The 26,283-nt window shown below is 44.3% G+C and overlaps 1 protein-coding gene across 1 annotated transcript; it reads right to left on the bottom strand.

The window, feature by feature from the left end:
- Positions 1-1,465: 1,465 nt before the first annotated feature.
- On the bottom strand, positions 1,466-15,370 carry LOC104522723 (mothers against decapentaplegic homolog 9; the record flags this gene model as incomplete). Its single annotated transcript, XM_010165093.1, has 4 exons — positions 14,746-15,370; positions 6,491-6,748; positions 3,465-3,602; positions 1,466-1,687 (listed from the first exon to the last, which is right to left on the bottom strand). Coding segments are annotated over exons 1-4 (1,030 nt in total), but the record flags the coding sequence as incomplete, so codon positions are not given.
- Between the last annotated feature and the right edge of the window lie 10,913 nt (positions 15,371-26,283).

The following is a 26,283-nucleotide window of genomic DNA, read 5'->3' as shown; positions in this document are numbered from 1 at the left end:
TACTAAGCTCCTCTCTGGGCAACCTGCTCCCTTCCCTTGGGCACATTCCTAAGCGTAAGACTTTAAAGCATTTTTAATCAATGAAGACAGATCTTCAGATTTGAATGGATGAGGACCTTATTTTCTTCCTGTTCTGTCTCTTCCTCTTTTGGGGCAGAAAGTCACAGGACGCAACACCCTCAAATGTCAGCTTTGACTGGGATCTTTTGTCATTCTTCTTTTAGGGCTGGGCTCTGCTTTGATCTACACTGCTCTGACAGCTTATGCTGATAGAGCACCTTTGCTTTATTTTCTGAGTAAGTTAGAACTAGATGTACAGCTCATTTCCACCCCTCACAACAAAGCACTGTGACAGACACTTGTAGCATCACACTGGCTTCACACAGCACATCTGCAACTCAAGTGCTTTCCCTTCCGGAGAAAAGTGCAGGAGCTAAGTACAACATCTCCTGCACTAGCCTTCAGGTTCACTGTTGTTTGTAAAAACTATGTCACATTTATCTTTGAGCTTCCTCATAGTCAGTCATTCAACACTAGACTATCAAGAGCCAATTAAAATACTGCTCTAGGCCTGGGAAATGAGGTGAGGTTGACAAGATAATAGGAGTGGAACAATTAGAGTTAATTAGCCCAGTGGGAAATCCATTCCCAGGCAGCTACTGGTGAGAGGCTGGGTTGGCAAGATAATGAGTCTAGACTGGATATACCAGAACAGGCAAATCTTCATCTGCACAGAGAAGTGGCCAGTACAGGGCTTCTGATTCACCGCCACAAACAACAGTAAGTTCTGGGAGAGTATCAGGCCCTACACAGCCCTAGTGAGCTGGGATGGAGTGTGTGTGGCCACACATGCCCAGGTGAGGTCTCCTCATACTTGTCACCATCAGCACACGCTCCCATGTGCACATGGTATACGTACACCAGAAGTGGAGCATACAAGAACTGCTGGAGGGAGAACACAAGACAGTTTTACTGGAGAGAAGCTGATGAGGCAGGGAATCAGACTGGTAGGAGGGAAAAAGCTACAAAGGCAACTCTGGTAGAGTTCCTCAGCTACATAACTCAACTACGAAGTGTTTCATCCATCTCCCTTTGTTATTTGGTGGTAGGAGAACCAGCCCTGAGGCACCAGCAATTATCCTTTTAGTGGCATTTCAATGGCAATATTCCCAGTTGCCAGAAGCTCTAATAAATAAAATGAAAATACATACTGCTAAATTAGAACACACAACTATAAACAACAATTTTCCTCTTTGCTGGCCAAGTAAATAGCTTTTGTAAGGAGCTACTCTGCTGACTGTTACCCAGTCAGAAAAGAACCAGTTGCTTTTCTTGTATTTCAGAAGTAATCTCAGAGCTTTGGCTTTAAGACAAGCACATCTGACAAAATCAGCTAGGTTTGTTAATGCAATACACAGTTCTTTCAAGCTCTGAATATTTCCAGTGAGAAGGGATTTCCTCTTACCTTTTCCTATGTGTCTCCTGGTGTTTTCTATAGTAGAGTTGCGGTTTACATTTGAGAGCAGTCCCAGGCAGAATCTGTTTTTGTTATTTGAGGGATCTGTAAATCCATCTATAAGGATACTTCGAGAGGAAGCCTGGAAAGTCTCCCCTACCCGGTTGTTGAGTTCATAGTAGGCAACTGAGCACCAGTGTTGGGGTTCCTCATAGCAAACAGGTCGAAAGTCTGTAGGAAATAAAATTAATCAGGTGCTCAGGTCTCGGTAATATTTTTTAAATAATCATTGTCTGTTTTCTTTCCTCCCTCCCTCGCACTCTCACTTCCCAGGCTCTTCATCTAAACAGTCACTTATGCCAGGCTTTATCTCAACAGCAGCTTCTGTTGCTTTTCTTTTTATGACTGAAACCCCAAACATGCAAAGGGCTGGCACACCAGCTTAACTCTAAGCCTCTGAGGAGTCTGACTTGTTCTTAAAAGTGGTAACTCTACTCCATTAAATTAAGCACATGCTGACATTCCTTGCTGAACCACGGCCCAATTTCTACACTGCAAATAGTAAGGGACACATCTGCTCTGCACACCAGCAGGAGCTAGGAATGACAGATGGGCTCAAAGCAAGCCAAAACTGAGCCAATCCTTCAGCCTAATACCAAACTCTGCAGTTCAGAAGGAATCAATCAGGCCCCCCAATATTTTGCATGATTTGGAGCTTTCCACTTCCACGTGGTACCGTAAGCAGAAATGTCAGCAAGGTAATTTCTTTTGGATCTATCCCTTCCCAGGTCTTCTAACTCAAAGACAGAGAAAGACTCAAAAATGTACCAGAGTCTTTGAGTCTCGTTTGTCCCACAGTAATTAGGGGGAAACCTTATCCTGTCTGCCCACCCCAGGCATATGCGACCCCCTTTCCCCAAAGCACTTCTCTGCATAACCCCTAATAAACTTCCAACTAATATTCACTAGGTCAGTGATCATGGATAGTAAACTATAGTAAAGAAATTAAAGTATCTCTACAATTTGTTTAAAAGCAGTGGTGTCTGATAACTAGTTATTATCTGGCCATTCTGTGTACCCATCTGTAATTAGCACTATCACTCTCATCTTCCTTCTGCTCCAGTTCTGTGATACATACATGTTCCTCACTGTTTCAGAAGGCTGGTGTTATTTTTTGAATGTGCATGTGTGTGCACAGTGTTCAGTCATCATGCCATGAAGGACATTTGTTTAGGACTACAATATGCTGGACTAAAAGAAAAATGGTAATTTTTCCTTTGCAGTAGCAGGAAGCCAAAGGAAAACCCAGTAGAGGAACTCCATGTCCCCTTGCTGCTCTGCAGCAATGGGCTTTGAATGGTGGAGGCATCACCTGCCATTACTTGTCTGGAGGTAGCAGAGACCACACTGGAGAGGTCATGAAGTTGCTTTGGGGGAATGAAGAGGATCCCAAACCCTTCTAGTCTGACCACACATGCTTGCTCCCACTAAAGCATTCTTATATGAGGACAGAGTTTGGCCTTCTGTAAAAATCCCTTTGTACCTCACTAGAACATGTCCTTTTCTTTTCTAGCCAGCCAGTAACGTAACATTAAAACAAAGATGGCAGTAAGAAAAATCCCAACCACAAGGCTTTAAAGTAATTGAAACCCAGAACGGAAGGTGATAAAGAAATCAGTTCTGATATTGATAGTGCTCTTTTGTGTTATACTGCCTGACCATTCCTGATTTGATATCTTTGTCTTTACAACAATGTTTGCTTTCATTAACAGCTTTCTAAATGTAATAGTCCATGGATGCAAATAAGGTCTAAACTCTGTAACTTCACACATAATTCACTGAATTCTTCAATCAACCTGTTCTGCTAGCTAATGGACTGGTCTAGTACACAACCTTATTGTAAAACTGTCTGAAACCTATTATTAAGGATCACTGAACCTTCTTGTTCAAATAACAATTTTTTTGCTTAACATGTTTTTTTTTAAGAATAGTACAAATGGTTATTTACTTTCAGCTTCTCCATCGGCAGATTTACCTCCATTGGGCAAAGACAGCACTAGTTGACTTTCAGCTATTGCATCCATTGACCGCCCATTGTGGTTTCCTGGAGGTTCTCTTGCATGGTAAGGTGGGGGTGGAGTTTCCACTATTAGAAAGAAGGAAAGAAAGAAAGAAAAGAAAGAAAGACATCTAAATCAGTACATTGGTAAATTCTGTCTGGCTTTTCCTGGTGAGTACTTAGCACTTATCCAGCATTGTTTAGCTAGAGAGAGCTGGAAACAGAGCACAAATCTGAACCTGACCTCCCTTTAGTCTCCAGATTAAGACCACTGCATGTTCAGGGAGGACAGGAAGGAAGGGCTGTCATGTTGGACATGCTGCACTTGAAAGAAAGAGGGACAGGCGCAACAGTGCCTCAGGCCTAGACCAGTATCTAGTCAAGCTCTCTGTTAGCATGAGTTGTTACCCTAAGAAAATAATGCAGTTTGATCCTTCAGTTCCAGACTTCTCTCCCAAATGTAAAACTTGGAAGAGGATGATTTCAGAGCAGAAGCTAATTGATCCTCTGGGAGACAGCTCTCTCTTCACAGTCTATAGAAAAAGCCTATGGAAAGCCTTTATGCTCTAAAATCAGACTTGGCAAAACTCCCTCTAGATTTGTCCTTTTTACTTCTGTCCTACAAAAGAAGGTTCCCCCTCTTCTGACTTGTTCAGTCTCCCATCAGAGAGTAATGAATGTAATGAAAAAATATGGGGAAAATGTATCAACCCACAACCTGCCCAGCTCCTGATTTGTTTCACTTATGGCACAATAAGCTAGAAAACAGAAGGCGATTCTATAGTGGGGATTCTCAAGAAAGACAGGAGGCTTTAGAAAGCCAAAGAATAAGGGACTTACTTCATTTTCATATTAGAAAATGCTGACATTCACTGCATAAGCACTAAAAGTATGTTGTTTTATTAATTTGAACAGAAACTCAGTGTGCTTATGTGTAAATTATAGCCATATACAAGCTTGCAGGACTAAAGGTCTCTTTAAGAAGACCAGAATTTAACCTGGTTCCAGGTTGAAATTTCTTCTTGTGTTTAGGCTCTGTTGGCTGGCCCTCAAAACAGAGCAACTTCACCCAGAGTTGATAAATGTGGACTGTCTCATAAGCTTGTCTCACTTACTTGTCTTCCAAGCAAGAAGCAAGTACTGCACAGGAATGTTAATCTATTTAAGCACTGTTCAGAATTTAGGAATTTCATACACTATATGATATTTCTAACATATAGATGACATAATCCTCCCACAGAAAATGCAACAAGCTAGAATAGTAAAACAAAAACAAAGAAAGAGTGGAAGAGAATACAAGTCTCAGAATGGAATATAATGTGGTTATACAGGTATTTTTGATGCCTAAACCTAAGCTAGTCACTATGGGCTCTACTTATATCCACTAAAGAAAAACAGGCACTGCAGACATGGTGCATCTCAGCTACTTTAGACATACACCTTAAGATGCAATGAAACTTGTTCTAGGAGTGCCTGTTTTTCTCCACTGATTACAGAAAGAGTATAAACAATTGCATGAGATGTAGAAATTTGCATTGTTGACATCTATATTGGGTCACACCAACCCCACTCGAGGTTCTTGATGTAACTCCAGTTTGCTTTAGATAGTCTTCCAACCCTGATTGTAACACAGGCAAATTATGCTTATCAGCATGCTGTGCGCTGTGATATACTGAAGCTCAGGTTGAACCACTTCCATTTTTAAGTAGCTTCACAAGGTCCCAAGTTCAGTTAAATGCACAAGGCAAGAGTCATTACACAGTCGGAATGGGCCTGATTTACTTGTCAGGACCAGCTCCACTGAATCCAACTTAGTTACACAGAGGTGAACGAAAAAGATGGGAGGAGACAAACAAGTCCTACTACTTGCTTAGATGTTTCGATGTTGTTAAATATGATTTAATCTGAAGTATAGATCTAGAGGAGAAATGAATGGAGAGGGAAGAAAAAATATCACACTGTGTTGAAAGGGTCCAGCTTAAAAAGAAGTTCAAATACTACAAATACCTTGTAAAAATAAACACCTTTCTTGCACTTAAAATCAAAACAGGCATATCATTAAGGACATTAATTTATATGCTTTGTAGTTCAGACACTAAAATATTAAATTTCAAGATTCTAACCTGAATTCATCCTTGTGAAAAAGCTGAGATCATTAAAACTATTGTAACAACAAGGTGCAGAAGCAAATCTGAACCATGTTTTGATATTAAAGATAGCTCTCAGCTGTGTTGCATGACACCTTCTTGGTATATTTAACAGCAAAAGCATAGTTAAATTCTCAGGTAATTAGAACAGTACTAAGTAAGGAGTTCGCAACACAAACAGTCTGAGTTACATGACTCTGCTGACCTCAGAACTGTGGAGCTGATGAAACATGTTCCCAAGTCATAGGAATTTGCCTGGTGGCTTCACCAAGTGTTGGGCCAGACTGTTAAACATCTTAATTTCCCGAAGTTTATACAATCAGTGGGATCACCATACATTAAAAAATATTTCTGCCTACTGATTTCCCCATTTTATCCTTTCTCTCTTGATGGAGCTTCTAAAGGTCCCTATCTTGGCCATGTCTATTAGAGGTGCCTAACTTAGGTGTTGCAAGTGCTCTTTTCCATGGATTGTATCAGAACCTTGGATGGGCAGCTTTAGGCAGAAGGTGGCTTGGCACATCTGGTCCTCTCCTCAACTTTCCCCTTACAGTAATCATGAAATCTCATCCAAACAATTCTAGGAGCTCTTAGTCCCTTGAGCATCCCTCAGAAGGACTGGGAGAGAATACTAAGAGGTGCAAGCCAAAAGGGTGAATCCACTCAAACTACCACATAGCCACAATAAATCATATTCCAAATCCACCCTGTCCAACATTTCAATCTGTAGCTGCAGCCTGGGGGAAGCACACAGAACTGTCACCTGACCCCAGGCCCTGGCAAGGACCTCGACCGCCTCAGTCAGAATGTCTGAAAGCTCATTCTTACCCGTGAGCTGATAGGGACTTCCTGGTCCAGAAGAGCTTCCTGGTGAGTTGGGGTAGCTGATGCTGTTAGGCGACTGGGAGAACATGTGGCTGGGTGATGATGGAAAAGGGGTGCATGGAGGATGCTGGAAAGAATCGGGATAGGTGGCATTGTGCGGCATCAGCGGCTCACTGTGCAAAGAAGTGTTTCGAAACTTGGCGAGGAGGCTGAGGTGAGGGTTAAATTCGCTGTGTCTTGGAACGAGTACAGGAGGTAGGACTGAAAATAAAAACAAGAACAGAAAAAATCTGGTTAAAACTGCACTCTTGAGAGTATATCTCTTCCTAAGTTGAGAGAGGCATATTTCATGCTGCCCAAATATTGCTGTCTATAAATAAGTAATCGAAGAGCAACAAATCTGTCCAAAAACATGAATTAAAAGCTGATTCCCTCCAGATTTGCAGTTAGTTACAGCAATTCCATATGCAAAATATGGACTCATTCCTGACTTGAGCAAGGAACCATAAAATTTACAGGTATGGCATGCGCACACAGCCCTCTTACAGAAATCCAGGTGGCACATTTCTCCCTGTCAAAATTATCTATTCCTTCCTTCCTGAAAGACTGAACTTGTCAGGAGTTTGCTAAATATTATCAACAGGATTTGCCAAAACCACAGCCAAGTTTAATAACAATTAAAAGTGCTCCACAATACACTGCATATTTTACTACCACTGCTTTACAGATGGGCAAAAGGAAGCACAGACCATAAGCTAGACACCAGATTTAAAAGGTTTTCAGGCACTTCAAAATGCTGCCAGCCAGACAGTGGGATCTTTAAAAGGAAATGTAAATGGCAATTCAAATATTGCAGCAATATTAATTTAGCTCTTGCAATATAGTTAGAAAAGATCTAGTGTGAGGAGGCAAATGTCAATGGTTGGTAGTTAAGACATGAAAAATATCGGTCAGAAAACTGAAATCCAAATTAATCTATGTACAAATTGGTCTAATAGAAGATATGGCTTCTCTTCACAATCTCTCTTCACTTACTCTCATACAGTCAGTCCTGTTAACAGCACTGCTGCATTGAGAAACCTAAATTTGACCCAAATTATTTTGGATTCTGACATATCAGGAGAGCACAACTGGAGTCAAAAGCTTTTAGAAAACCCATCTAGTGAGGTATCTATGTAGGTGCAGCCCCTAGGATGGAACACAAAAGAGGCTTGCTAAATAGTTCAGCATATGGGAGTTCAACCTGAGGCTTTAACTTGGTCTCCCATAGTCCCTGGGGAGAGAACAGCACCTACAATGGGTGATTCACGCACCCTAAAATTTCTCTATTGGTTATTGGCTCACGTAGTGCCCAACTGTCTTAGTTAAGGCCTTAAAAACAAGTAGGGGGAATAAATACTCAGTTGCTATTGTGCAGATCTAAAAGCCACCAGGGAAGATAAGGAGGCAATTTGAGTTATTGTGACAAGGATGAATTGTCCCAACACTAGGAACAGTTCAGCACACTTGTATTGATTGACCTAGTGTCCAGAGTTCCTCTGGCCTAAAACCCAGCCGCACGTAATCTTTCAGTCTGTCCTTAGGAGCTTATGGAAATAAATAGCAGTGTGTGCTCCTGCTTATAAATGCTGACAGGAATATATGTTTTGAACGTGTTTTAACATATTGTTTGGGCTCAAAAGTTCTGTCTAGGCAAGGCTAATTCTTTTTAGGTAGGTTAGCTAACACCTTTTAATTACAGTGAACTCTTATTTATGCAGCATAATCAAAGAGTGGAATAATTGCTATAAAGCAAGTAATATACAGATAATGCAAAACATATGCATTAGAAGAGGCTGTAGGAACACCCTCCTTGGAGTGCACCTCAGTGCACATCGATTGCTCAGAGAGCTGAGGCAGTTTAAGTAGGAGGAGGAGGACCAGTGCCTGGTACTAATTGCAAGGGCTATAGCTTCTTGCTTGATGCAGCACTACACTGCACCTGGGGCAGGGTTAAATCACACTCCTGCCCACCCACTGGCATATACCATTTGGGAATTTGCCAGTCACCCATGAACTGAAGAACTGAGCCCTAAAAACATACAAAAGATTGGAACGATGACAAGGAGTCCCCTGCAGAAGGTATCTTCTCACTTGCCTGGAAACACAGGCACTGGTATACCTGTTCAGAGACACTTAACATAGACACTTCTCTGTTCCAATGCATTGTAAGTAGCTTCTGGCCAGCACAAGGATGGTCTTCTGGAGACTACTTTCTTCTGTCTGATGTACCCTTATCTGTGTAAAGAAGATTTTGTTGCCACTCTCCCCTCCCCCTTTTGTAGGGAAAGGTATTTCTGCTTCTTTACCATTTCTTTAGCTTTCTGGATTTCCTAGACTCCCCAGATAGGACTCACACAGGCAATACAGGTATTCATACCTGAGATACACTGCCCAGTCCCCTATGGATATCTTCACTGCCAGTGGAGAGAATCAGACTCTTTCAGTGCTCAGTTCATCTGCTCTATACTGGAACAAGGCCAGTACTACCACTGCAGATGTGGTTTTGGTGAGCTGGATCCCTCCCATCCCATCCTCCTGTGAGCAGCTCAAGGCTGTGAGAGCTGCTGCTGTTTCTGGAGTTTTCCTCTGCTGCTCCATGAAACTGGTATGATGCTTGCCAGGTCTACTGCTGCTAAGCCAGCTCTGACCAGCAGCCCTAGAAAATGGGGAACTGGTGATACCTTTGCACTCAGTAGAGGTGCTGAGCAAGGGACAGCTGTTCCACAGCAATGCCATGCAGTGCTGGTAGGTTGGCACCTTGCTGCAGTACGGTACCACAGGTAAATGGCTTTCTTCAGCCCTGTGAGAACTCAATGCAACTTCTTCTCTAAATGAAAGTTGAGAATCTGGATGCGTGAACAGCACTTGCCAGGAAAAGCCTTTGACTCGCCCTGAGTGAGTCAGCAAGAGGAATTTTCAAGCCTTGAACTCCTTCCCGGCTCTGACCAGGGTACTTTTAATTTCTGCACTGGTGTACAGATTTTGCCACCTCATTCAATCTTTCCACTGACTGCTCTGTGGCTGCCTAGAGGGCTAAAGCCTCTGTGGTGATGAGGAATTCAGAGATTTTCTTGTTTGTGGCTAAAAATTCCCCAGAGGGCCTTACTCTCCTTGCTTTTTTGGTAACAGATGTCACTCTTCAGGGCTCAACGACTCTGAAGGAAGTGTGACCAGAGGCACAAAACTGACTGACTGAGTGCACTGGGACCTGTCTGGTCTCATAGTTTACCTGTGTTGTTTCTGCTCAGTGGAGTCCTTCCTTTTCCTCTACCTGCTATCCTCCACTGAGAGCCAGGGGTGGATCCTTCCTTCTATGCATGCTCAAGTGTTGATGATCTCTGTTCAACGTGAAGACAAATGTTTGAAGTCCTGCCACTGCCTTTCCTGTACTAGGCCTTCTCCTGTTCCCTTTAGCTGCAACAGTTCCTGTTGGAAACCTGGCTGTGCCCAGAGCCTGTGACTTCAGGTGTTAGCAAGCAAACTGTCTGCCTCACAGTTTAAGTCCACGTAAAAAACATCCACCCTGTGATTTCTCACACATCAGCCCATCTTTGCAGAGTTTACTACTTTTAGAGACCTACCTTCCGGTGAGGTCCATCTGTTCCTTATGCCCATGACCATTCACAAACACCAAACACATAGCCAACAGTTACATCATCAGGTGGTCTTCCAACTAGGAGGCTACCACATTTTAGTCCCACTCAGGCTTGACAAAAGCAATCAATTAGTCTAAGTCAAAAGTTCATTTAGGCTCCTGCTGTCTACAGCGATGGTGCACACTAGAATTTGCACTATCTACACATAAATGATCTCATATAAAAATAACAGAGTACATGTTTAGGCAGCTTTTATATTTTTCTGAAACCACAGCTTCTCCTGACCCTTCAGGCTTCTGACCAGCTCTCCAAGGCAAAACACAATGACGGGGGAAGCAGAATTTAACCACCATGCCTATCTCCCTTAGGCTAAGCGGCCTAACCCCTCTCTGCTGTGGGATGTTGCACAGAGGAAATATAGGCTGCTTTTTTCTATATGGCACCTGCTGCTCAGCAGATCTGAGAAGAAATCTGCCACAGACACTGGTAACAGCAGTAAAAGCTATGCATCATCTGTGCAGTATTGGTCAGCATAGACTAGGATGTGGCTGGGCAGGCTGAGGACACAGCAAAGGCAATGATCCCCTGAATCTCACACCAGAGCTTAAAGTTGCTCTCTAGTAATTGAGGTCTAGGGATCTGCCGGGCCATTAAAGAAAGGGTGAGGCCCTCCCATCTTTGACATAACAACTCATGCATCCTGAATAAAAGTTAACGGATCTGGTCACAGAGCGGTTGACTTGGCAAGACAGACTGCAGTGACGAAAAGTGAGCCACAAAATGATGGGCGTTTGTATGAAAATAATACTGGCTTGTGGATTATCAAGAAATGCACTGCTGACTAATTTCATGGGTGAATTCTTTAGCTCCAGAGGACAAGATTCAGAGAATCTCATGTAAGCCTAAAATCACCAACAGTCAATATGCAGATGATTTTCTGTAATTAAAGAGGACTGTTGTTTAAACAGACTTGCACCTATAGAGCAACTGTTTCCAGCCTTTTCTGTGGCAAAGTCACTGCTACTAATTTCTCCTCAAGCTCATTTCCCCTCTTGCCTCACCTCCACCTCCTTGCAGCACTGCCTTCTAACTGCCTCTGGACTGGAGCTGCATTTCTGCCACTTAAAGTGGTGTATGTTACCTCTCCTGCTGCTGCCCCAGCACACCTGAGCAGGTGTTACTCCTTGCTGCACTGCCTCTTGTGCTGGGGGTGACTCACTTGTGAGCTTCAGCTTCTAAGCCATCGCCGTAACAAGAGCAGTAGGGGTAAATACACACAATCACAGAATGGTAGGGGTTGGAAGGGACCTCTGGAGATCATCTAGTCCAACCCCCCTGCAAAAGCAGGTTCACCTAGAGCAAGTTGCACAGGACTGTATCCAGGCAGGTTTTGAATATATTTAGAGAAGGAGACTCCACAATGTCTCTGGGCAGCCTGTTCCAGTGCTGTGTCACCCTCACAGTAAGTAAGTTTTTCTTCATATTTAAGTGGAACCTCCTGTGTTCCAGCCTTTGTCCTATCGCTGGCCACCACTGAAAAGAGTCTGGCCCCATGCTCTTGACACCCACCCTTTAGATATTTGTAAACATTATTAAGGTCTCCTCTCAGTCTTCTCTAGACTAAGCATACTCAGCTCTCTATTTCCTCATAAGAGAGATGCTCCAGCCCCTTAATCATCTTTGTAGCCCTCCGCTGGACTGTCTCCAGAAGTTCCTTATCTCTCTTGAACTGGGGGGCCCAGAACTGGACACAATATTCAGAGATGCGGCCTCACCAGTAGAGGGGAAGGATCACCTCCCTTGACCTGCTGGCCACACTCAATGCACCTCAGGATACCACTGACCTTCTTGGCCACAAGGGCACATTGCTGGCTCATGGTCAACCGGTCATCCACCAGGACTCCCAGGTTCTTCTCTGCAGGGCTGCTTTCCAGCAGGTCAACCCCCAACCTCTACTGGTGCCTGGGGTTATTCCTCCCCAGGTGCAATACCCTATGCTTGCCCTTATTGAACTTCATCAGGTTCTGTGCCCAACTGTCCAGCCTCACTGAATGGCAACACAGCCCTCTGGTGTATCAGCCACTCCTCCCAGTTTAGTGTCATCAGCAAACTTGCTGAGGGTACACTCTGCCCCTTCATCCAAGTCACTAATGAATATATTGAATAGGACCGGACTGACCCTTGGCGAACCCCACTAGCCACAGCCCTCCAACTAGACTCTGCACCACTGATTAAAACCCTCTGAGCTCTGCCATCGAGCCAGATGTGGGTCTCTCACTTGCCTCTTCCTAAACTAACTTGCTATGGACCAGCTGTTTCTGTAGCAGTGAGAGCACAGTCATCCCACTTGTATCACAAGCTGTATCAACATTTCCTTCAGAATGAGAATTTTAGTAGAAGCTTTCAGACAATTTACACATTTTTGTACCATTTATCCATTGCAGCTGAGGCCTTTTCAATACCCAGCTTCGAACAGGTTGCCCAAGGAAGCTGTGGATGCCCCCTCCCTGGAAGTGTTTAAGGCCAGGCTGGATGAGGCTTTGAGCAACCTGATCTAGCAGAAGGTGTCCCTGCTGATGGCAGGGGGATTGGAACTAGATGATCTTTAAGGTCCCTTCCAACCCAAACCATTCTTTGATTCTATGACTCTGTGCAACAGAGCCCAACAACAATATACAACAGCCCAAGAACAATTCCCAGGTCCTGTGGACAACTGGCACAGCACAGCTTACATTCTTGCAGCTGTGCTCTCCTCCTCCAAAACAAGGTGGTCATGTCCAAAGTGCCTGAAGTCCCACCTGTGGGCTAACCCCTGCACCCTGAGAACTACTAGTCCATGCAAGTCCACACAGGTCACAGCTGGGCCCAGGAGCAGGCTACCAGTTCAGCAATACTCAGACATGCACCTTGGTCCCGTCTCATTTACTAGTAGAGAAGTAGCCAGTCTGCTGCACAGACAAATGACAGAGACATGTTCACAGCTGAAACCTTCTGAGTTTCAGAGGCAGAACAACAAGCTCTGGCAGCCATTTAGCAGCTGCTGGATTATCCCAGTGCTAGCATCTGTTAGCTGGCACTGAGCAGATCAGAAGACTGGGGTTGAAAACAGCACTGTGCAGTGCTGTCAGCTACCACACTGAGGAGACTCCATTAACTACACTGGAGTTACACCAGAAAAAAAATGAGAAGACACTAAAGACTGCAGCCTTCAAAGAGAAAGATACACAAAATGGGATATTTTATGAGCATCTTTTCTTAGGTTCTTGAAGAGTTTATTTTAGCAAGGCAGGAGATCAGCTCTTTCCGCTGAAAACTGTTGACAACAAGCACCACTCACTGCAGCTGTAAAATTTTAGTTGTGACAATGTTTACAGCAGTTCAGATACAACTTCAAAATGACAGCTCTGCTGTAGTGGAAGGACTATCAGAAAAGGGAGCAGTCCCTGTTGTTTAACAAACGTTAACAAATGTCTTTCCCTTATTTCATCTGTGTGAAAAGAAACATCCCACAGTTCACTTATCTGATCCTAATGTCACCTCAGAGTAAAGTTCATGCCAGACAAAGAGTAATCACAGAATAATAAGTATACACTTACCAACCACATCCATTAGTAAATTAAATTACTGTGATTTTTGGCAGCAAGGGAGAGCTAGGTTAGACATTAGAAATAATTTTGAACTGTAAGGATAGCAAAGCAATAGATTCATTTGCCTGGGGAGGTTGGGGAGCCTCTATGACATGGGATTTTTAGAGCTTATTAGAAAAACATCTGTCAGGAATGTAGCTGGTAATTTGCTTTGTTTTGGGAGTAGGGACAGAGAAGAACAGGATGACTGCTCAAGATCTCTGCCAGCCCTGCTTTCTAAGATGCCTATAGAAGTCAACACTGAACACTATAATTTTCTAACAGCTGTTCAGCTGTTTCATTAACACAAAGCCCAATTAAACAACCCTTCAGTGAGGTCCTAAACTTTCAGTGCTGACCAAGTCCAGCCTAAAGAGGATCATCAGTGGAAAAATGCAAAGTTTTATGGGAACTTGGGGGATTTATTTCACATAAACTATCCATTCAGGTAAGTAAATCCCACTGAAGGCAGGCCACCAGGGATTTTAGGAAGAATAAACTGACCTGGTTTCACGTCCACAGCAAAACAAGCCATCTTACTGCAACTCTGATCTTTAAACAGAGTGCTAGTGATATGTTTTTCCTGTGGATTAAAGAGTTGGTTTTCAGACGATAAAACATAAATCTAACCAGGTTGGTAAGTCTAGGATGGGGCCCAGACTTCATGCAAATGGACACCAGTTTGCTGAAGGAGGGTTTAGGTAGCAGCCAGCACCCACATCCATGGAAAGGAATCTCGCTTTCAGCACCCTGGACAAGATCCGGGCACCCTCAGGGGTCCGGTGGGACATGGACCCCACAGGACAAGGTGCTCCTTACTCCCGGCTGCCGGAGCTGTGATGCCACTGGGCACAGAAAGACCTAGGGTCCTTCCATCAAATGGAGCCTGCTTTTTCAGATTTCAGAGCAGAACTTGGTAGGATTCATCAAGATTAGACCTGCCAGTGCAAGAGCTAATAGAGAAACGTGAATCATTTGCAGATGATATAATTACCTGGGGTTTCCACCCGCCGGTAGTGGTAGGGGTTAATGCACACTTCTTTCTGTTTTGAGCCAAACGGGAACTCACAACATTCCAGAGGTTTCAACTCATGGTGAGATTGTAAATCAGGCCAGCGCCACACTCGGCAGTATATGACGTGGGGAAGCCCCTTGCGGTGAGACACCTGCAGCCGCCCATCCAAGGAACGTGGGATCGTGACACATTTACTGGGCTGACCTGGGCAGCTCAGAGCTCTTTCTAGTTCTTCCATGGCACCTTTTTTCTTCTTTAACTTCTTCACCAAGGAATCAACAGCTTTTTCTGCCCACTTTTCCTCTTCATCTCCTTGTTTCCAGCCCAGCAGCCTTTTCACTGCAGGGCTGGTGAAGGAGAACAAGGAACTGATAGGGGTGCTGGAGTGCATAAGAAGCAGAGATTACACACGACTGTCAACAGAAGCACAGATCACTCTCCTTGTCTTGCAAGGCTTGCACGGAGTTTCCACAGTATTGAGATGGACGCTTCCTTCAAGGAAAGATTCTTCCACACACAGGTTTTTGCAGTCTTAGGCACTGTTCACAAGTAGTACAACAGGGTGGGTCTCAGAACTTTCCAAACATCAAGAAACTGCTGATGAAGCCTGGAATAACAAGACAATACATCGTTAGGTTTCACACACTCCTTTCATTGTTTCTTCAATAAAATATTTTGAAAGAGAAATTATTCAAAATGTATATTTAATTTTCAAACGTTCTCTGCTTGGTTTTTTGCTGTTTATTTTGGGTCCAAGCCTATCCTCCCCAGTACCCTCCACACTCATTTTAGAGCTGGACCTCAGAAAGCATTAAGCTCCCAGTAACTTCAATTTGTGTTGAGAGTTTAATGCACCAGGCAAACTGTTGCATGATTTGGATTGTATTTACTACAAAATAAAATTGAACTGTTTTGGTTTTGGGGTTTTTTTTTGTGCTGGTAGCTGTAGGTTCAGCTCAAGCATCTTCTACAAAATTAAATCTGTAACATTAAATTTTATGGAAGTAGTGAGTAGAGTATTTTTCTGATTTCAACTCTCTCTCTCTGCCCCTCCAAATTCACTCCACTGTCAAGAGTTGTACAATATTAAATGAAAAATTAATTTAAAAATCAACTACTCCCAGATTTCATTTAGTGCCTTTGAAAGATCTATCACTGTTCTCTAAGCTTATTTACATTTTCTCACATGCAAGAGAAAAATCTTGTTTGCCCAGCCAGTCTGTTTCGCCCTCTCCAACAATTCACATTTTTTTGGATGAAAATCACAGACGTTTGGACATGGTTTGTGCTGGATGGATCCCGAGTTATTTCTGCTAAGAGCTGCTACATCTGACAAAGTCCAACAGAAAGAGTTTAGTTCTTGAGGGTTTTCCTTCTCTTTAAATGTAGCTGGAGCCAGTCTAATTTTAGCTGAAAATGACATATTTCCACTGACTGGAACTCTGAGGAAAAAATGTCCTTGTATGTCAAGCTATTTACTGCTTTAAATATACTTCATGGACCCCCTGTGCATATCAAGTCCAAAGGACTGAACTATACAGTGGGCACTTAAAGCAGGAGATAGGGGCAGCTTCCAAATGGATGCCTCCAGAGAAGTAGCTCCATGACTGCCCTACTCTACCCTTGCAAGACGACTTGGGTCCTTCTTGCCGTGCATCAGTAAAGGTCTGGACATAGTCCTCAGCACTGCTTATATGCAGCCACTGAGGAGACAGAGAGATATTGCCTGGTGTTCAGAGCAGCAGGACTTAATAAACCATATTATTCTTCAGTTTCCTTAAATGCACAGCCCTCGTAAGAGCTCAAAGGGCACCTGGGGACACCAAGTGCAGGCACAGGTACAACATACTGAGACAGGAGGCCAATCACAAAGACTGGTTCCTCAGCATATCTGATATGCTCAGCACCACCCAGCTCTGGATCAGGCTGCAGGGTAAGCACACACAGCCCAGGGCATCAGAGCCTCTTAGGTACCGTGCAGTGTTTACTGAGGGTAAATGACTGCCTAAAGCTGTTTTCCTCCCAGACCTTCTGTTTTGCTCTCATGCCCATTCCTCTGCCCCGCTGTGTTACTCTTTAAGACACCCAGCACCCTGAGAAATGTAGACATGTGTATACCCAAGGAGCTTTTTCCTTTCTTCTACAAGAGCAGCAATGATGAGGGCAGGGGCTCGAATTCCCAAAAGCCTTCCACAGAGCTAGGGAGATGGAAGCACTTGGCTCCACAGAAGAAAAAGCATCAAAGCAACTCTTTGGCATGTCACAAGCCCCAGCAGCAGCTGCTATTCCCCCAGGAGATTCATGTTGCAAGCACCAGTGGACAGGAGGCTGCATGAAAATATGAAGAGAGTTGCTAAAAAACTGCAAGGAAGAGCAGGCACACCTTGATTCAGGTACCCACCACAGCACTGAGCTCTGGCTTATGCAGTTCCTACATTACCAATCTATGCATATGTCCAGTTGTCGTCAACTGTCAAGAGAAGCTCTTGGTAGAGCACGGCAGAAATTCAGCAATCAATGATTGAATCCATGGAACTGCTGAAACTTGTCCCACCACGCAAAGAGAAACTTCAGCTTTCAGATTTTTTCCGCTCTCTGTATTAGTAAAAATCCAGTGACTTATAGCATTTAACTGGATAGTTACTAATGTCTCTTAGTCAAAAACAAAGTCTGTTCCAAACACCTACAGGGTACATGTGAGAATTGAATAAGTTCATAATGATTTATCACAGGAAAAAACCCTCAAGCTGCTTGTAAAACATAACGTGGATAAAATTTAGGCAGGCAGTCTCCAGCCTTTGTGGAAGCAGGCTCAGCCTGCAGAGCCCAGCGCCAGCCCCGTCTAGGCATCCTGTGCTGTGGAAGTATCTGTCCCTCACTGCCCGGGTGAGAACATGGGGAGGATCTATCAAATGCCACCGCACCGCTGTCATTGCTTGGCAGCACTAAACCCCATCCTCACATGAGAAAACGAAACAATGCTGGGATCTCTGTGGATCAGCCCTGAAAGCAGCAACAGGAAGCAAGGAGAGCCTGGGATGAAAGCCCACGGGACCAGTAGTGGTGTAGAAGTCCCTGCTCCGGGTTGAGAGAGAAAATGGCTCACACTTCTTATCTGAGGGGGTCTCCCAGGCGTTAGCATGTGTAAACAACTGCCCCTGATAAGTTAATGCAATATTACAATAATCAGATATGAAAACATACATGTTCACATAAAAGTATTGTCCCGGGATTTTCTTTTCCATTTTGACCGAGGTTTTAAATAAACACATTAATCTCGTTCAGTCAAATTAAATAACTCAACAGTGACATCAGTATGAGTCTGAGCACTATTGTTGCTAGTGGGAGAGTGGCCAAGACTATGTGTATAAAAGCAAAAGCCGTGCTTTGCAGACCATGTGATGTAGTTTCAGATAAGTACATTGCACAATTTCCTACTGTGCTCCCCACAGTTTCTTCTAAAATCTTTTTTTTTTTTCCCAAATTCAACTGACATACAAAATATAAATGGTATTAAATAAATTAAATAGCTTTCAAATAATATTATTATCAGAACATCCTGGTTTAATGTTACTAAATTACATAATACTTCATATTATCGAGCAGTCTAAGCCATGTGTTGCTAGGCTTAGATACTCCATTATGAAACACCTCGGCAGCCACTCTGCTCCAGGGCTGCAATGACAGAGATGTCAATTCACAATTTAATTTTAACAGTCTTTCAGGACAGCAGTTGCTTAAGCAGTATGTCTTTTGTAACAAGCAACTGCCTTCCCAGCTGGAAACTTCCAACATTGAAATGTTTCAAACCCACGTTTGATGTATTTTCTCTGCTGATGATCCATCATGTTTCTCAATGCTCATTGCTTGAGAGCGGCAGCAGGGAGGGAAGTGTTACAGTTTTGATGCACATCCCCACCACACATGTCAAGGCCTGGGCCATACCATCATGCAAGTTCTGTTCTGGTTGCCTCTATCTCCCTCAATGACAATATGATGTACTGTTGTCAGTATGAGTTAGTTGTCATCATTCCCGGTACATCCCTAACATGATTCCCTCCTGTGGGACTACAAGGAAGGCTTTGTCTATCTGTCAGGTAAGTGACTGGTCAACACCAAACACAGTCAATCTTCCATACTGTAAATCTTTATTCCATTGCCAAATTTAGCCTAATATCTGAAGCTTGTTTTAGGGGAGAGACAGAAAACATATGGAATATAAGCATGGACCTACCCTTTCATTTCTGTGGTCTGCAGAAGCAGGAAAAGGTGGGACTGGAAATGCTTCAGCCAGTTCACTTGCTCCATTCTCCCTAAACATAGGATGCCTACCTTAGCTATGGCTACACCAGTGCTGGGAACATTTCTGGGCACGAGAACTTGATTATCCTATAGCATAAATTATTCCCACAGTACCTGGAACAGCTTTGGTCTGTACTAGTAGTGCTCTCCCAAATAACTCTAGTGCATAGTTCAAGAGTTAGCAGGGACCCAGGGTCACTCCTAATAAGAAGCCTGCATGGAGCCACCTCATTTTAGACACGGAGACAGCTGTTGCATGGAAGTAAGCCTCTTCATCCCAGTTGGCCTCAAGGCCAAGAACAGTACTAGGCATGTTTAATTTATTAGTATGGAATGAGCCTTTCAGTAGAATTTACTTGGCCACATAAAGATGTCCAAATTATTGACACTCATATCTGACCTACTCACCTTCAAGTCCCTAAATACCTACTTGAGAAAAGCATGCGTGTACACATCATGGACCATTCCACCTAAAAGTAAACATCTAGAAAAAAATTAGCAAAATCAGGTACTGCATATCACAGAATCACAGAATGTCAGGGATTGGAAGGGACCTCGAAAGATCATCTAGTCCAACCCCCCTGCCAGAGCAGGAACACCTAAATGAGATCACACAAGAAGGCATCCAAGCAGGTTTAGAATGTCTCCAGAGAAGGAGACTCCACAACCTCCCTGGGCAGCCTGTTCCAGTGCTCTGTCACCCTCACCGTAAAGAAGTTTCTTCTCAAGTTTAAGTGGAACCTCCTGTGTTCCAGCTTGTGCCCACTGCCCCTTGTCTTATCATTGGTCATCACTGAGAAGAGCCTGGCTCCATCCTCGTGACACTCACCCTTTATATATTTATAAACATTAATGAGGTCACCTCTCAGTCTCCTCTTCTCCAAGCTAAAGAGACCCAGAAGCTAATGCTGGGTGAGACGAGTCTCACCTCAAGTCTGAATGACTTCTAGGCTAAGACCCAGCAACATGGGCACAAAGTGGAAGGGACTACAATACTTTCTCCTACTTCTAGGCCTGTTTTTCACCCTCCAGTGTAGAATCAGCCTGTAGGTCCTCAGGTCAACAGTGGAAATGTGTTCCTCCAGGAACTTGACTGCAGTAACTTCCACTGTACTACTGAAGAGTCTGACACACCAAGACCAGAGAAAAACATAGATGAAACACCATCATTGGGGGCTTACTGTTTCTTAACTGGAGCCAGGTCCTGCCGAAGTCAGTAAGAGGGATTCTAGAGCTCAAGGAAATGAAACATGCTCTCCTCTGTCTCACATGGCAGCATGTTGACACTTCCACTATGGAAAGTTTTTTGGAAATTTAGATTTAATTTAATTTAATGTAAAAAGGACCCACCATTGTCAGGGAAGACCCATATCACCCCTCAGCAGAATGTCTGTTCAGGCCAACGCACTGATGAAATTCCTGTCTAATTCAATTCCCATGGGTGCAGCAGAGGAATTGTATCAGTCCTTGTTAAATTTCACTCTAAGCTTTATGTAAAAGGCAAAAAGCAAAACTACATGGATGCCAGTGAAAACAGGCTTAAAACACAACTGGTTAAAAGCACAGTGTCCAGCCTCCTTCAAACGTGTATCTGTGCATCTGAGTGTAAGCACAGATGTGTGCAGCTGTGTGTATGCATCTTGTCTCAGAATAAAGCTCTGGGACACTGTCTCCCCTCAGAGTGCCTGCTCGGCTAACTGAGCTGTGAGAGGCATGGCTATCAGTCTCAAAAATGCCTGAGATCATCAGTCTCGGTGTCACTGCAACAGCTAAGTAGGGCCACAGAGGCAGATTTCTCAGAGGGTCGTCTAGACATAAGCTGTGCAGCTCTTGGAGATGCACACGGCTGGAAAATGGAGTAGTGAGACAATTACAGCTGGAAGTCTGCTGCTTGGTGACTAAATCACAACAGAATTGGAAGGGAGAAAATTATTTCAGTCTAACAGCACATAGAGGAATGCTGTCAACATGCGTTTGGTTACTTTTTTTTTTACCTAGCACTGATTTGGCTACTTCTACCTACTATGAAAAAGACGAGCATGGGAGTTTTCTCAGTGTAATCCAGTCCTGATTTGGTTTCAAACATGCCCAGCTGGCAGGAGCCAGCACGCATCTAGGGCTGGCAAAGAACTTCCCGGGTCACATCACCATTGCTGTTTGTTGTGTGCATCTTCCACACCTTAGCAGGGGAAAGGGTTTTAAAATAAATAAATGAACAAAAGTATGTTTACAAATACTTGGGCCTCAAACGAGGGAGGAACCTCATCAACCTTGCCCTGAACCCGCTCCCACACGCACAGTCTGAAGCACCAATCCTGGCACCAGGGTTTTGCAGGCACAGTGGATCAGATGCGGGCAGGAGACGTTTTCACACGTGTATTCTTTCACTCCTGAAAAGCAGCATGGAAGCGCACACCTGAGCTGCACAGCCACCGGTCCTGCTGCTTCAGTAACCAGCTCATGTCTCAGGAACAGTGGCCTCATGTTACTCTTGACACATGTAAATCACTGGAAAAGACTCAGGTTCCACTTGTGGCATGACATCTTTTGGGATCCCCTGGGGCTTCTTGTGTTTGGGACCAGCCAGGCAAGGGTGCTGTTATGAACCTATCTGAAACCACTGTCTTTCACACCCAACAAAATACAGTCAATGAATTATTCATGACAATGTTACCAAGTTCTCCCACAACCACAGAACCTGACACCCAGGGTTTTAATTAAATGGGATGTAAAGAAGGTTGTTCTTTTTTTTTTTAATTAAGAAATTAATTTTTTTCCTGGTTTGACCCTGGTTTGCTCCAATTGAAAACAGCTGCAATGATAGGAGGTAAAGTACTTGAGACTCAAAATTATCCATGTTTCACACAGCCCTGGCAACATCTCATTGTTTATTCCTATAAGCTTAAATGAATAATGCAAACTTCTGAAACTCATTTTCTTGTTTTTTTTTTTTTTTCAAGTTTGTTCTGAAAGCCCTTCTACATTGAACTTTATATGAAGCCATCAATATCAAAGAGCCAATCTCACAGTGCTTCATGCCCCTCCGGCCACTCATCCACACTGTGGAGTCTTCACTGAATTCACTGCCTCCTGCATAAAGTAAGGGCAAAATTTGATGCCAGTGCCTAAACACTTATGACTATCAAACAGTTTCTCTGAGTTTGTGGAATCGATCAAACATTATCTCATCTACTCGGCATCATCCAGCTTCTCTTGACAGGAATAACACATTCTCATTGGATATAAAGAACGGTAAATTCGAGTATAAAAGCTGCACACCTTAAGACAGCTACACAAATCTCCACAGGTCAAACACTTGTGGACGCGCTTACAAAGTGTAAATTCAGTCACAGAAGAAAATTAAGTACCTTGCTCACTTTTGGTATACCCATGACATACCTCATGATATGAGAAGCTGAACATGAGCCGACAATGTGCGCTTGCAGCCCAGAAGGCCAATAACCGTATCCTGGGCTGCATCAAGAGAAGTGTGGCCAGCAGGTCAAGGGAGGTGATTCTCCCCCTCTACTCTGCTCTCAAAAGGCCCCACCTGGAGTACTGCGTCCAGTTCTGGAGCCCCCATCACAAGAGAGACCTGGAGCAGCTAGAACAAGTCCAGAGAAGGGCCACCAGGATGATCCAGGGACTGGAGCACCTCTCCTATGACAACAGGCTGAGAGAGTTGGGGCTGTTCAGCCTGGAAAAGAGAAGGCTCCGGGGAGATCTTATAGCTGCCTTCCAGTACCTGAAGGGGGCCTACAAGAAAGCTGGGGAAGGACTTTTCATAAGAGTAGTTAATGACAAAACAAGGGGAAATGGGTTTAAACTGAAAGAGGGGAGGTTTAGATTAGATATTAGGAAGAAGTTTTTCACTGTGAGGGTGGTGAGACACTGGAACAGGTTGCCCAAGGAAGTTGTGGATGCCCCCTCCCTGGAAGTGTTCAAGGCCAGGTTGGATGAGGCTTTGAGCAACCTGGTCTAGTGGAAGGTGTCCCTGCTGATGGCAGGGGGGTTGGAACTAGATGATCTTTAAGGTCCCTCCCAACCCAAACCATTCTATGATTCTATGATGTCTGACTGGGAAGGGTTGTCCTATGGTGGGACTGCTCTGGGTGAGCACATCAACAGATGCTTCAACAAAGCTTTATCAGTGTGACTGAAGACGAGGAGAAGAGAGGGGCATGGACGCAGTAGCAGTACACTGATGTGCAAAAGGCTGTTGCAAGCAGGATGGGGGCAATCTGTCTTTCATGTCCACTTGAAAAAACAGGGAGAACGTATGAATAGGATAGCTACGCGCTGGGATAGGTACTGCTGCTGGGGGTCTGTAAGTGCAGATTACACAGCTTTCTTCAAGAATAACTGTGCTGGCCTTGGGGAGGAAGAAGGGACTGGAAAAACCTTTGAGATGAGCCCTTCCAATCCCATGTCTCCTTCTATGACCAAGCAAAAGAGCCCCTCTCTTCAGGTGCAGCCCTAGGTTAACATGGCCACACTGGCTTTGGCCCCCGGGCTACCTGCACCCTGCTGCTTGGGGTAAACTCAAACCAGATGGCTGGACATTCTCACTGATATTTGGCTTTGAAAAATCTCCCACAATATTTAAAACACTCCACAAAATTACCACAACCAAAGTCTGTGCAAAAATATGAAACAAGACCAATTTATCACTACGATCTGTCTTTGACTGCACTTCCTTCCTCGGTATTAATTCTTAAAGGAAACCAGCGACTGTGATGTTTATATGGAGTGAACTGCACTGCGTTCCCTGGCTGGGCCACACTGAAGTTTCTGAGATGCAGTCCCGCAGGGACATACCCTCTTCTCTGCCCCACGCCCTGCTCCCTGCAGGCAGGAGGAAGACCCGTTCACCCAGTCCCTGCTTTACTCCTTCCTGTGGCTGCCCTGCCCAGGATCAAAGACCCATTCACCCAGTCCCTACTTTACCCCTTCCTGTGGCTGCCCTGCCCAGGCTCAGACCAGCAGCTCTGAGGAAACCCTCTCTCAGCTGCCCTCCTCCCACAGAGCCAGAGGCTAATGAGCACAGGTGCCACAGGGGAGGTCCAAGGATGTATCTGTGGGAGAAGGCAGGAGGCAGTGGGATATGATGGGTAGGTGCATCAACCTGTTCTGAGGAGCCAAAATGTCTTCTCATGGCTCTGGTTATCCCCATTTTACAGAGAGTCGGTCCTGCATTCCTCACATACCCACCATTCCCAAAGAAACTGTAGCAAAGCCCATCGGTGTTTCTAAAAATGGAACGGTTGGAAATACGCAAAAAATAGAGTTCCTGCTTTTAAAATAAACGCTGACTCGTCTCTCACACAAAGCATGCAGCCAAGTGCCTCCAGAACAAACACTTTACAAAGGAAGAAGGGGACTAGAAAAGAATTTCAGCTCCATTGCTGGTCTAAAGTTTATATCCACACTAATCAGATCCTGTAATCCTTGTTATCAATCACTGGCATTCTTGGAGTCATTCCCAAATATCCATTTTAGGAAAAGGATTTGCTTAGAGTTAGACATTAAGAATGTTGTAAATAAAGACACACTGAAAGAACAATTACTTTACCAAGGATGTGGTGCTAAAGTAAGATGGGAACCTATTCTAAAAGTTTAGTGTCTTAAGCTGTTAGAAAGAAACACGCTTTTGGAGTTCTGGTTGTACATTTACGGTGCACACAGGGGAAACAGATAAAGCAAACGTTCTCCTTGTGTTGTATGGTAGCACATCCTATCTATTAACAGGAGACCTGAGGGCCAGCTGGGTGAGGTTCAGCACGGTGCCAAATACCTCCCTTTCCTGGGGGAATACCCAGAACTGATGGGAGGCTGGTAGATCTGCAAGGTCTGAGCCCAGCAATGGAAACTCTGGCACCTGGTTCTCTCCATGCAAGGACTGCATCTCATGCTTTTGAGATCTGCTGCCTAGTTGTACCAGGTATCTAATGCCACAGGGAGTTAGCTGGGGATTCTGTTGCCACCTCACACTGACAGGGCACCCCCACCCACACTCCTAGCTGTAGCTTGGCACAGAGGCTCCCTGCCTAACACCCATGGTGCCAGAAAGAGAGACATCTGGGAGGTTTGCTGGAAGGGTTACTTATTAAGAGCAGTCCTGCAAAGAAGGGCTTGGGAGTACTGGTGGATGAAAAGCTGCACATGAGCCAGCAGTGTGCACTTGCATGGCCCAGAAGGCCAACCATATCCTGGGCTGCATCCAAAGAAGCGTGGCCAGCAGGTCAGGGGAGGTGACTCTGCTCTGGTGAGATCCCACCTGGAGTACTGCATCCAGCTCTGGAGTCCTCAGCACAGGAAAGACATGGACCTGTTGGAGCAGAGGGCCACAAAAATGATCAGAGGGATGGAACACCTCTCCTATGAAGAAAGGCTGAAAGAGTTGGAGTTGTTCCACCTGGAGAAGAGAAGGCTCCACGGAGATCTTATTGTGGCCTTCCAGTACCTGAAGGGGGCCTATAAGGAAGATGGTGACAGACTTTATAGCAGGACCTGTAGCGATAGGACAAGAGGTAATGATTTTAAACTAAAAGAAAATAGATTTAGACTAAATGTAAGGAAATTTTTTACAATGAGGGTCGTGAAACACTGGAACAGGTTGCCCAGAGAGGTGGTGGAAGCCCCATCACTGGAAACATTCAAGGTCAGGCTGGACGGGGCTCTGAGCAACCTGATCTAGTTGAAGATGTCCCTGTTCACTGCCGGGGTGTTGGACTAGATGACCTTTAAAGGTCCCTTCCAACCCAAACCATTCTATGAGTCTATGATTCTACTTACTCAGTTATGCTGTTAACACAGCAGACATCTTTTGCAGATGATTTAGCATCACAGAGCTTTGCAAGTGAAATATAGATCAATAGATCATATAGATAATCAATAAAATACTCAAAAGGACGAACTTCCAGAACTGCTTCCTCTCTGACTGATAGCAGGCCCGGAGAGGGAGCAGCAGTACTGCCAGTCACCTCTCCTTCCTCCCAGGTGAGAAAGCGTGACCAAAAACTTTCTATATACATCATGTTAGCAGTTTTCCATGCAATCACATTAGCATTTCATTGTGTTCAAACCATATCACATTCAAATCTGTTTTTCCTAAAAGGCTTTCACTGTGCATCACTGTGGGAAATTGCTAATGCAATAAGATTGACATATAGGTTCTCCCGCATGAACATCCGCAGTAATCTGTGCTAATTGAGC

Source organism: Antrostomus carolinensis, unplaced genomic scaffold, assembly GCF_000700745.2.
Source record: "Antrostomus carolinensis isolate BGI_N321 unplaced genomic scaffold, ASM70074v2 scaffold25983, whole genome shotgun sequence".
NCBI classification, from domain to species: domain Eukaryota; kingdom Metazoa; phylum Chordata; class Aves; order Caprimulgiformes; family Caprimulgidae; genus Antrostomus; species Antrostomus carolinensis.
Note: the sequence above shows the minus strand (reverse complement) of the source record. Positions and strands in the feature narration are given on the sequence as shown.